This window comes from Melospiza melodia, chromosome 2 (genome assembly GCF_035770615.1).
Source record: "Melospiza melodia melodia isolate bMelMel2 chromosome 2, bMelMel2.pri, whole genome shotgun sequence".
NCBI classification, from domain to species: Eukaryota; Metazoa; Chordata; class Aves; order Passeriformes; family Passerellidae; genus Melospiza; species Melospiza melodia.
In genome coordinates this window covers 121,830,683-121,843,689 of record NC_086195.1, presented here as the reverse complement: position 1 = coordinate 121,843,689, position 13,007 = coordinate 121,830,683, and the positions used below count along the sequence as shown (strand labels likewise).

General features: G+C 43.3%; 1 protein-coding gene across 4 annotated transcripts in view; it reads right to left on the bottom strand.

Moving 5' to 3' along the window:
* NPAS2 (neuronal PAS domain protein 2) overlaps positions 1–13,007 on the bottom strand; it is a 104,027-nt gene that overhangs the window by 22,699 nt on the left and 68,321 nt on the right. For all 4 annotated transcript variants that reach the window (XR_010026824.1, XM_063149793.1, XM_063149795.1 and 1 more), the window contains exons 6-9: positions 12,729–12,849; positions 11,607–11,720; positions 2,577–2,695; positions 132–214 (exon numbers count right to left, since the gene is read on the bottom strand). Coding sequence is in view for 3 of the 4 variants with exons in the window: in XM_063149793.1 (XP_063005863.1) it covers positions 132–214; positions 2,577–2,695; positions 11,607–11,720; positions 12,729–12,849 (437 nt within the window). In the remaining variant the exon portion in view is untranslated. The remainder of the gene's footprint in view (positions 1–131; positions 215–2,576; positions 2,696–11,606; positions 11,721–12,728; positions 12,850–13,007) is intronic.

Genomic DNA, 13,007 nt, shown 5'->3' with positions numbered 1-13,007 from the left:
GAATTTAGTTGGCAGCCCTTCTGTTCATGAGATTTAGATGTGAAATGGAACACTACTTGAGAGAACTGTACTTGTGAAATAGTAGTAGAAAAGCACCAAACACAACCAGCAGGGCTTTTCTTGTCACCAACCTGTGATCCAGGAATAAAAATTTCCACTCCAGACTGTGTCTTGATGTGAATTCTTCTAGAGGTTCTTCTACGATGCACATCTCCTGTCCAGTGGAGAAAACTGACTTACTGAGAGTTGGAGCTTCACCCCTCTGCTTCATCTAGCTTTTGTTAGCTATAAATACATGGTGCATAAGAGGAGAAAAAGGATTCACCCATTTTCTGGCCATTCCAGAGAGCAAACTATTGTATTTATCAATGCCAACATTTTTTACAGGAGACAGGGAGAAGAACTTGTAATGCACACGTACTTAAGAGCTGAGACTGTGCCTCAGGGTGCCAAAAGTTTTTTGGCTTTGAAGCAGTGCCTGGGGTGTGATGGCCGTGGGCTTTCCCAGCACCCAGCCTGTGCCTGATCCCACCAGGGCTTGCCACATCTTGCTTCACTCCCTCTGTGTTACTAAAGATACCCACCACCCTTGGTCCTTTTGGATGTCTGCCCACCAAGCTCTCTGAGAAAGGGGGACACTTTGCTTCTCCCTCAGCAACTGCAGAGGAGCAAATGCCTTTTCAGGCAGCCAGCCTGCAGGGGATCTGTCCAGTGGGTTAAGGGGTCAGTGTTGCCTTGCACTTCACTGCCACAGAAACAAGCTGGCCCTCAAGATTCACAGCAGCCCCTCAGTGCTCATGAGCATGATAATTAATGAGTGAGTTATGCAAGGCAGGGTGAGGCAGGACAGCCTTGCCCCAGAGAGATGAGGAGCAGGAGGCAGTCGGTGGGGGTCACTTGCTGTGTGGAGGTGGGAAGCAGAGGGAAGGATGGCATCACAGTGCACAGCCATGCATGGGCTGGGGCTGGCCGCGTGCCCCAGGGCCACCTCACTGTGGCCATCTCTCCTCTCCCACTGGATGCTTTGCAGGGGCAACTGCAGCTTCACAAGCTGCCTAGAGTCAGCCTGGAGGCTCCTGGCCTGGGACTTCCCAGCATCAGCATTCTGGATTTGTGGCATCTGGGGTTCCTGTGTCCTTTATGTCTCTCCTGCAGGAGGGTCTCCACCCTCACTGGTCAGGACAGCCTGCCCACTGGCCCCCAGTGCTGCTATTCCCCTGCTCCCTCATGCCACACCCCCCCATGCTGTGGGCCCTTCATTTCCATTAGTGCTTCTCTCTCTGCTGTCCCTCAGGCAGAGGAGACCACTGATGTTTTAAACCCTGTTGGGACCAGAGAACAAGCTGAGGTGTGCTGCAGTCAAGCAGTTCTTTGATACATATCAATGCTGACAAAGTTCTTTGAAGTCACTAGCTGCGCAGAGGCAAAAGGCTTCACAAACACCTTCAATTCCTCTCTCCCCCTCTCTCCAGTTCAGGGCAAAATACATGCTGATGCCAAGATCATACACTAAAGTTCAAGGTAAAAACACTGCTGTGTGCAACCAAACTGCTGAATTCTGTCTTCCTTAGATGGTCAGATAAACATTTTACATTCATTTTACAGCAGAAAGTCAAGAGTGGGAGTTAGGTGAGTCACCCAGGTGAACTGAAGTGTGCTCAGGACTTTGTGGCAGTTAAAACCTTCTCAGGGCTGTTCAGCAGCTGCTTCCTCCCTAGCACTGGGCAGCTCATTGCCACAGGTGGCCCATTTTGTTTCCCTGTTTATTTTGAGACGCTAGCTCCCCAAAGACAAGGACTTTGCTTTTAGGGTTCTCAGAGAACCTTTAACTCCAACCCTTCTGCTAATATGCTTATTGTGGTTAAGATGCATGGGAAGTGTCCTCACTTACCTGGAAGGGACTCTACTTCCCTGCAGAGTCAGGAATCAGTCTAGAATGCCCTGCAAGTTCCAGAGCATGGAATGGAACCAGGCCAAGGGAGAAGTGTTTTCATATTGGTCACATCTCAATTACATAAAAAAAACAACCCTCTTAAACTCTGGGCACAGGATACCTGATGCAGCAGTTCACATTTGTCAATTAGGGAACAGCAGTGTTAGGCACAAGCTTGGTTTGTCTGTCCTTATAACCACATGCAGCTATCTTTGAGGATTTGTGAGAAGGGAAACAAGCAGTAATCCACCAAACACGCTGAGAAGCACAAATGGAAGTGTTGGTGGTCATCTGTATCACAAAATCACAGGATCACAGAATTAGCTAGGCTGGAAAAGACCCTTGAGACCTTTGTACATTGTCCCATTGCAGGAAAAGAAAGCAGCAACGAGGAACCAAATTTCAAAGTGACTTTGCAATTCCTACTGCAAGGAGGGCTCTGTATCCTGTGCAACACGGGCAGAAGTGACACTGCTTCCACAGATCCTGGCTTGCAGTGATAATCCTCTTCACTGGATTTTTATGCATGAAATGTGATACCTGTAATCCATTCAATTAGCAAAACTAAGAACCTTCTGTGTTGCCCCATCTGAAAGTGTTTAGTGAAGTTCTGAGATGCACGGCACCCAGGGTGAGCACTTACCTTTAAAAACTGAGGTGTTGCCAAGCGAACTGTTGCCACAAAGCAGATCTGCTTTCCTGGGGATGCTCTGTAAGCCCTTGGGACAGCCTCATCAAAGCCATTGCAAGTGGAGTTAGGCACTAGTTAGGGAAAAAAATGGGACCTGGAGTCATGCCTCATAAAAGATTCGCTCTCCCTGAATATTTTGCACACTCCAAGTGTACTAATACTATTTTTATTCAGAGAAGAGCTCTAAAAGCTTTTAAAGCTGATATGCATATATTTAAATCCAAGTCAGTCATGTTAGGCAGAAAGGCATCAGAGCTTAACTTCAAATATGAATTTTACAGGTTAATCCTGATAAAAATAAGGCCAAACCTTATTACAGAGCATAAACCAGTTTTCTGGAAAGAAACCCCACGCATCAAATTGCTCTTTTTCACCAATCACAAGGAAAAAAACCACATTCTGCAGCATGCCTGGTGCTGTAACTTCCATGATGCAGTGAAAAAAAGTGTTGGCAAAGGAGGAAGCTCAAGAGAGTTCGTCAAGTCATCAATGGCAGAACACTGGGGCCCACAGCCAGGGAGGCTTCATCAAACTAGCAAGAGGATGCTTGTGATTCTTGGCTGCTGAAGAATGCCTTCCCCTTCTGCATGGAAAGAACTGTCCCCAGTATGCTCAAGCTCTCCTTGTTTTAAAGAAGAAGGGACCCCATGTATGGCACTGGCCTGCAGAGATGGGCACATCTGGCGAGTCTGCAGAGGGCCTGCTGCGTCCTCCAGCACTGGGCAGGGGGAGAAACTGGATGTGATGTGGTTACACATTTTGTATATGCTTTTTGCCTGTCTCTTTCATGATTGCATGGCTTCAACTGCTTTGAGAGCCCACTAGCACCTCCTGCCACAGAGATACATTGCCAAAAGGACATGTTGCTGAAAACCAGCCCACAGTCCCATGTTAGAATGACATAATGCAAATTATTCCTCCAAGTTCAAGTTTAGAGATGGTAATCCCACTCCCACAGCTATGAAAGAAAATGGTGTGCCAGGATGCAGTGGGAACTGGGCTGGATTCTTGCCCTGCCTGGCTGACTTCCTCCCATGGGGGCAGAGAAGGTGCTAGCTCACAGCCACAGTTCACCAATGTGAGCTAATTTCATGCTACCAGGGATTAAAACTAACATGAAACTCTCTTTCCTTACTATTAGGTCCCTACATCCATCATGAAGTTTCAGACAGCTCTTCTGCACAGGGCAAAGCATTACTGTGAAATTTAAGAGCTTTGTATCTATATGGGGAGAAGATAACAAGCCATTTTTATCCTGGGGTGCTTCTGCACTGGGATTTCATTCACTACCACAAATTGCAGAGATGGAAGAAGTCTCAAGTGATCACATGTGCTTTTGGAACCCAATTCAACCTATTAAAAGCCTTAGAATATTGATGCATTACTGGTAACAAGGATAACAGGGTATGAGACAGAAAAGAAAGTATTCTGAGTGGAATTCACACCTGTGATTAAATGATTTAGGCCACTGCGTGTACAATATATATTACACCAAAAAAGAAGAGAAAAGTTCTTTATCTGAGAAGACAGCACAGATGTGAACATCCCCAGAGATAAAGTCCTCTCTCATAGTTGAGACTGGAGGGCATGGCTAACTGGATATAGAGAGAAAAACTATGGGCAAAATTCTCCTCCTTTCACCAGCAGAGCACATGTGCTCTCGGGACGCCCTAGGAATATGTGTTCCCATTCTGATCCTGGAGTTATGTGTATATATGTGGGCTTCTATGTGATTATTAACACAAAAAGCTGAAAAGAAGAAGAGTTAAGTTCTACAGGACACACAAGTAGCCTAAGTAAAGAGTTATTGATCCATCTCTGATATTAGAATTTTGTGCAAGTCTGTTGATTTCTGTAGTTGGTCCCATTTAAAAATTAATGGGAATGCTATAAACCCACATTACGGGCACTGAGAAAAGTTACTTCTGAGCTTGCTATGTAGTATGCTGAGACATTTGAAATCAGTGGGGCTGTTTCTCTCTGTAATAGCCAAGTTCAGTAGCAAATTCTTGCAGTCTGGGCTCTAAGATATGAAAACAAGATACGCACATTTAGCCTCTGAGATACAGGTATGATAAGTTAACCTAGTTAGCGAACCATGGGCTTGCAAATGACACCAGTTGTAGAAGGGAGCGGAGACTGAGTCACACAAAAGAGAGCAGATGGCTTTTTTATGTCAGCTGCTGGATGTAAACAGCCATGAGCCTGAGACATATTCCCAGAAGGCAGCAGAATACATCCCTGAATGTGGCATTTACAAAATAGGATTCTATTTCCAACAGGTAAATGCAGTAGTAAGAGGGTAATAATTATTGTGTAGGACAGCTAGGCAGTAATTTGGGGTTTCCTCACAACATTTGGAAATTATGAACTTAAGCAGCAGTGAACGAATAAGCCCAAAGAGATGAGACACAGCTGGCCTGGCTGGATGTTATCCTGTCTTTGAACAGCTACTGTGCCATCTCATACTCAGCTGCCTTTGACAAAGTCCAGAGCATTAAAAGCCTCAATGAAGCAAGCAGGTAGCCACTACATTGTCAAGTACATCTCCATCTGAAAATGACAACTGCAATAACTGAAAGGAAAAAACCTCTCACATTTGCTTCTGAATTATTTTGCTGCCTGACTTTGGCTGTTGGTATCTTTTCTTTCCACAGCTTTATCTGCACAGCCTGCTTTGCTCTGCTTTTGCAGCTGGTCAGTGAATTTCAACCTTTTTTGGTTGATGAATTTTGAAGTGTAGTTAAAAAAAGAGGTCATTAGATGAATTTTTAAAAAAATACAATCCTGGTATAACCTTTTAAAAAAGCCTTCTGAAAAATCATACCTTATGACTCTCCAAGTCTCTTCAAAAGAAACACAATACCTTGAGGTGGTTCAGTAGTGAACTTTCTGAAAGCACCACAGAAAAACAGTGGAACAGAAAATAGAGGATCAAGCCTGAGGCTTTGCAGATATTAAGATTTATCAGTTAAATATAAGGCTTGGAGTGTTTTTGTCAGAAGATGCCTAATGAAAAATGTTAGGCTCGCCATAAACAGGTGGGCTTGGGTAAGTGAAAGCCTGTGTGTTTCACAATTAAATAATCAGGATAAAATATCTTGAGTAAGGAATCTGAAGGTCATGTGACAGAGCTAAATACATCATCAGAAAGGTGAAGCAGTTGTCTCATATACATCAGCTAGCTGATGCTCCTTAGTGTGAATTTTAATTGTTTTTGTGGTAACCTATCATACCTGTTGCCCCTAGAGTACCACAAAATTCTTTTGTAGAAGTACTAAATACCTGCAAGTATCTTGTAAGACACAAAGAAACTGATTTACCTATACAGAGATATTTGTTTGATTATTCCTTTGTTTATTTTTTTTAAAGACCAGGACACTTAGAACAGAAAATTACAAATAAATAAAGTACAAAAGGAACCAAACCCTTTGCTATTACAGGCAAAAGGATTTTTACCCTTAGGGAGAGAAATCATGCCATATGAAGTGAATGAAAACATGTTTTAAAAACCCAGATGCCACTTTATTCAGTTAATAATAGTACAGCAGTCAGTTGCTCGGTCATCTTTCTTCAGCTTGGAATGTGTAAAACATAATCTTCCTAAGATAGCAAACCTCCTGCTTATGCCATTTGAAAGAAGAAATCCCTCCTTCCTCGTTTGTCAAGAGATGATAATATTTAAAGAACCAGTCTTAGTGACTGTCAAACAAACTGAACAGTGACTTCAAAAAATACAAGCCAAACAGACCAGAATAAAATCAAATTTGTTTCATATAAATTAATTCAGGCCTCAGATGAACAGAATATTTGGCAATTAACAGATATAATGAAGAAATCCAAAGTGCTGGTGGCAAGCCAGACTGCTCTCAGGAGTCATGTAGATGAGTAACAGTGACACTGTCCATACATCACCTGTCCACTTTGATCTACTCTCTCCTCTTTCCTCCTCCTGTTTCTCCCCTGGCCATCCTGTGCTGAATGATATGAATGGTATGATATGTGTGATATGAATCCCAAGCAGATTCCTTAGAACAGGAATGGTGTCTTTTCTTTGCACAGAGAGCCTAGCAGGAGTGCTGCATATGGTTAGCTGTAGCTTCTATGATATTGTTAATAGCAAGTAATAATATGTGGCTCTTGGTTCTGATCAAAATATTCATTTTGGATTGAGTTATTCTTGTTTCAGCACATACGTATGGAGGCTCAAGATCAATGTATCTTCTGTTTGAACTGTTTACTTCTTTTAAAAATTAATTCAGATGCAATTAATTTTTCTGGAAGTTAAGACGTTTTTCCTCCTCAACATAGTAATTTTCTTGATGCTTATTATTATATCTGAGAGATGTATCAGCTAACAGTAGAGTATCTTCCATTATTAGCATTCAGTAACCAGATACTTCCTGAGTTTCCATGTAATTGGGAACAAAAATGCACAATTTTAAATTCCACTATAATATTACATTACTTGATTAGGAACTCTTTTCACATAATGCTTATCTACTTCTTCAAGAGAAAAGCTTCAGGGATTTTGGATGAAAGGACAGATCTATCACTTAAAAGATGCTGGTGGTCCTTTTTAATATTGATTAACTCTTTGAAAGGGAAGACTCTGGTTTTGTCCCTTTCAGGAGTTTTTAAGCAAGTGTGTCACTTCAGAAAGAGGATACCAGAGCCAATATTTGGATATATAATTACGAGAGATCTTTGTGTGTTTACAAATTACAAACAATTTTCACAGGAGGAATAAATCCAACCCATCTTATAATTTCTTATCGGAGTGAGCTATTAAGTGGCTTTGTAAAATAATGTATTCTCACTCGATCTGACATTTTATACTGGAGCTGAGCACTTCCTTGGACTTTTGGGGAGAGTTACCTTCATTACCTGCCTTCCCCCTCAGCCCTCAGGCAAGACTGGGTGAGAGCCACTGTATTATTGATTGGTGATGCTGATATGACTCTCTCTCTTACCAGGTACTACAGGTTAGTAGGTACAGTGATGCACTTGGCTCCCTCAGATGTGAGCTCCCTTCATGACTCTCATTAAAATCTGGGCTACAGACCCAGAACCTGAAATATATAAAAATATTGGACAGAGTTCCTATTTACAAATAAACCAAAACCAACCCTGGTGATCTGACAGCAAGTAGGCATTTCTCACAGAAGCAAAAAGGAATTCCACCTTCCTCGTCTGAGTGGCCCGTGGGCCACCTCCTTTCCTCTCATGGGACTACTGAATCTTCACATCAGGTTACAGTCCTGCTTTTCTCATTGAAGCTTAATTAATGATGATTATATAATCCTCCCAAATGGAAAATCAAATCTCTTGTATTTGATTTAGCACAGGCAGTGACTCATGCAGCACTCTGCACAGCTTGCACTGCTGTCTCACTGGTCAGCTGCTCTCACTTGGGCACAGCCAGTGCAATGGGGATTCACTCATGTGCAGGCAGCTCATGTCACATCCCTGGTGCAGATACAGCAGCAGAAATGCTCTGCAGCAGGGTTTGCAGAGTACAGATTCCTCAGGACCAGCCAAAGTGTGCCTGCTCTTGCTAACCCTGGCCCTGGGCTGTGTAGCTCCTCTAGCCCACAGCTGTAGCTGACCCTAGGAGCTCCAGGGACAGTGATCTCCTGAAAGACAGAATGCCTGCTGTGAACTGTGAGAGCTTTCCTGGGCAGTTTCTGAGCCCTGTGTATGCATGTCCCTGCCTCTTCTGGGATCAGTGAAGATGCCAGTGACTGCTCCTCTGTGGGAGTAGCATGGGTTCAATGTAGACTGTGTGTGATCTGGCTCCCTGACAGCAATTCTGGTGACAAGTCACCTTGGCAGATATCAGGTATTTGTCCTACTTCAGCATGAAAAAAATTATCTTTGGCATCTCAGTACGATGGCCTTTAAAGCCTCAGAGCTCCCATTAAAGCTAGGGAGAGAAGCTAAGCTCCTAACTGGCTTTCTAAGCTGCAATCCTTCAAATTAATCCATTCAAACCCATCCCTATATGATGTTCTCAGCCAGAAGTCAACAATGAGATTAAGGGGGAAGGTATAAAGGAGGAGGGAGGGGGGCAAGGTGACTGGGGACTCACAGGCATGACCTCCTTGCCCCAAGCACCAACACTGTATGAGTAATGAACAATAATAAAATAAGCCTAAGGAGATGATAATTCAAAAGAGGTTACATAAAAGGCTATGTGGAAGTAGAATAAAGATAGTGACATTTCTGTTAAGGAGGGTGAAGTAGGACCTACCAGTTCTTAAAAACATCAGCAAAAGTTAAATGACAAGGCATGGAGACAGATTTACTCCTGCAAGACTCTACATTAATGACAACAGAATAGCTAAGTATCCTGACAGGATATAATGTGCCCAGGGATAAAAGAACTTCCCTGGCCATAGAGGCTCTGGCATCCTTGTGGCAGGAACAGGCAGGCTGAGTGGGCTCAGAGTACGCTCAGCAAAGCTTTGGAAACAAAGGCAGGAGTTTGCATTGGGTGGCTAAAAAGGAATGGCAGGATTTGTATTTAAGGAACATCCTGTATCAGTCTCCCATGTGTAAAAACATGCTCACACTTCCACTGCTGTGAAAAGCTACAGGGAAAAACATTCTTCAGTACATTCATAAGGAATGTCTCCTGCTAATTAAGCCTAATTTGCAATTTCTGTCTTTCTCCCCCAGCTAAGTATTTTCTTATCTTTAGCTTAGAATCCCTCCTTCACAAACATCTCCAAAAAGCAGGCTTTGGGGCCAGCTGATCCTATGCATATAGGACAAATGCTGCCCTGAGTGATGTGTCTCTCCCACCACCCTTGTCACCACTTACTCTCTTGCCCACTTGGCCTCACACCTGGAGGATGGATGACTGGAGAATGGGTATTTATTTAACAGGAGGAAAAGAGGGCAATTGCTGTCAGGCCCACCAGGTGACAGCCCTGAGGAGCATGGGCTGGGGGATGGTGCCTGGTGCCTGTGGGCCAAGCAGAGGCAGGAATCCAGCCCACCCTTGCACCCACCAGATGCTTGGAGTTGTTTGTGCCACAAGTCCCTGTGCCAAAGCACAAGTGCCTGCCCCCAGCCCTTGGGTGGCTTCCCCAAAGGGTGGAGCATTCCTATGGTGCTCACTTGAGCTGATTCTCCTGTGCCTTGCTCAGGGTGCAGCTGGCTGGTGCAAGGAGCCCAGTGGATCCAAGGACAGCCACTCTGGAGGTCTGCACCCTCGTCTGGCTGCTCACTCTGTAAGCCAAGGGTATCAGCTCCCAAGCAAACAGTTTGCTGCTGCTACATCTGAGTCCAGGGCACTCGCTTCCACCCTTGCTGGGAGGCAGCCATGGGAGTGACTCCCAGCCAAAGGGGAGCAGTGCTGGACATGCACTGGTGAGGCATTTCCATCAGGCTCTGCACTGAACTGGTGAAACTAAAGTCAGATGGCAAGGGGCCAGGAGGCACCATCTCACAGAGCCAGGTAAGGCTGCCCCTCCCTTCAACCAGAGGGTCAGGCTGCAGCAGAGACGGGAAGAAAGTGGAAGAGACAAAATAAAGTGAAGATTTAGAAAAAAGTGGCACAAAGGGGGAAAAATGTGAAGAAGAAAGCACGTGACTAGTTTGAAAGCTATTAAGACGGGGTCTTTGGAAAATGATTTGGTGTCTTCTGAAATCAATATGTTCCCATTTAGTTTCCATGCATTAAGCCAGGGAAGATATCTGTAATGTAAGTTTTATCATTTTTCTGAGAAATAGCCACTGATGAAATAGCTGGGATGTGAAATCCTAACGGGTAAGGGGGCAATATTAATGTCAGGCTAAAATAAAGGGCTGAAAATCCTTGAAGAAAATGGATCAGAAATTCCCCTGGTAGAAATGCATCCTTATGAGTCAGCACCTGAAATCCGGTTTCTGCTCTAGAAAACAGAACAGCTTGGTGTGCGCGTCTGTCAGGCAGGCGCATTTCACTTCATTCAAACTAGAAAGCATACAGGCAGCTACATTTTTTTATACAAATAGAGCCTCAAATCAGATGGCACCAAACAAGAAATACATATCTCCATCCTGCACGTAGGTTTCTATTCTAGTCATGTGGAGCAAAAGCAGAAAGTTAAATGGGGACAGGGACATTTTTTTTCACAGCGTGGCGTACAGTTTTTGGAAAGCACGGTGGGGAATTTTTTTGCAGAGGATGACCTATTTGGAACAATACCAGCAACTTTGGAAATGCCACTCTGGAGTTCAGTCAGGCAAGTAACTAAAGCAAACTTGGGCAGGCAGGAGAAGGAAAGAAATAAAAGAGTATTTCATTTCTGACACTAATGGCCGTGCAGCAATCTGTTTGCTAGAGAATGAGTGAGGTGGAAATCTGCTCTTCACCCCTTGAAAGATGGTTTCCCTGGACTGACTGTGGTGCATTAGTGACTATGCTGACTGCATGTCTTTCCCTTTTTTTGGAGAGTAGTGGGTTCTGCAGTGCTGGAGAGGAATGCAAAATGGCAGCTGGAGAGGGAGATGGGTGGCAGTGTCCACAGCCATTCTGATGAAACGTGGCACTGCTGCCTGTCCCCAGGATTTTGCAGAGAAGGGTAAGAAGACAGATTTGGCAGGTTATCAGTTCTGTCATGGAATTTGTGTTTAAAGTAAACCAGCAGATAAGGCAGCAAGATTATAATTTTGCTAATAGGTGAGGTCTTAGCACACAGTATCAGTGAGCACAAATAAACCTTCATCTAAACCTGTCATTATTTGCAAACTTACCCAGAGTCCAGGATCACTGCAAGTGAAGGGCAGTAACAAAAGCAACTAACACAATTTCACTCATCACATGTATTCATCCAGCTACTGCAACTCAGCCATGAGATCCGTGAGAAGCAAAATTTATCCCGTAATGTAAAAATAGTTCTGTCAGTTAAAAGCCTGTCTTGTTCAATGGAGCAATACTTATATTTTATTTTACACAGCTAAAGGAACATTTATACAACAATTAAAGCTTACCATTGCTGTAAGACCGAAAATTTCCTACAAATTTTATGTATTCATATGTTGGAAATTCCTTTGGGTTCAAACTTCCTCTCAGAAGATGACAATAAAACTCTAGTTCATTGTCAGCTGGATTGTTAAAAGAAGAAGAAGAAGAAATAAATATACTATTTCAGCTAAACACAACCAATGGTGTCTTCCAACCCCAATCTTGCAACTGGCAGCACAAGATCAGCTTGCTACCTCTCAGGAGTCTCAAACACCAATGTGCTATACATTGCAGGAGCAGAGGCTCTGCAAGAAAGCCTTGCAGGGATGCAGGTTGCTCAGCACTGTGCCCAGGCGTGCCTGCAGCTCGGGGACAGCTTTGGAGACTTGCCCTTCTGTGACACACCTCATCACAGGAGTTACACAGCCACAGCCTCAGTGCAGCCACGGACAGAACTGGGTCCTTCACTTACGGCTTTTTTCTGCTTAGGCTCCTCACAACTCACAGCTGTTCTACATCCTGTGTTGGAAAACTATGCTTAATTACCTCAAAACATCTATTAAATTAACTTGGGCATATTAGCTTTCAGCTGCAGGTTTTGTACGATACAGTAGATTGGGCAGCTGTACATCTTACATTATTGTGTCTTTTTTGGTTTTCTGCATCTTACCTCCTAGAGTGAGTAAGGCTGAGGAAGTAAAAACATTTCCAAGGAAATCAAATTTCAATTGGAAAAAGAATTACAATAGTTTTAGAGGTATTTTTTGACTGTAAGGCAAACCAAAGTTACGCCACATTAGCTGATCTCTGAAAAACATCTTACTTGAACAGGCTGAAATATCAATTAAGATGTGATTTGTCTCAGGCGAACTCTCAATTTCCATCAGCTAACCTATTTTTCTTAGCTGTCTCAAATGATATGATATTTAATAATTAACATAACTGCAAGTAGTCTTAGCCTAGTAAAATAAAGGCAAAGAGTTTCATTTAAAAATAGAACCAAAGGGTCATTCCAGGTGGCAAGATCTTTTTGAAAGGCTATGAACCTAATTTTTTACTGCACATCACATAAAAAACTCTTTCTGTGAGAAAATTTTGTATCCTGCCTGTGCTTTTTCATTTACTAGAGAAGATAAAATGAAACTTACTTTTTAGGTAATCAGATGAGGCAGAATCTGTCATAAGCATACAAGAAGATAACATCTTATAAATTTCTGAGTGTTCTTGTTCTGGGAGGAAGTTTAACAAATTCTGATCCAAGACATCACACTGCAAAGAGAAATAAGTTTTGAGACAAACAGAAATACCACAACAAGCAACACTTGCAGAGATGTGCAACAAGATGTGGTACAAAGCCTGTGGCATTTGACAGGAGTTTCCTCACTGATTTCCAGGTACTCTAAAACAGAGGAGGAACCTGTTGGACA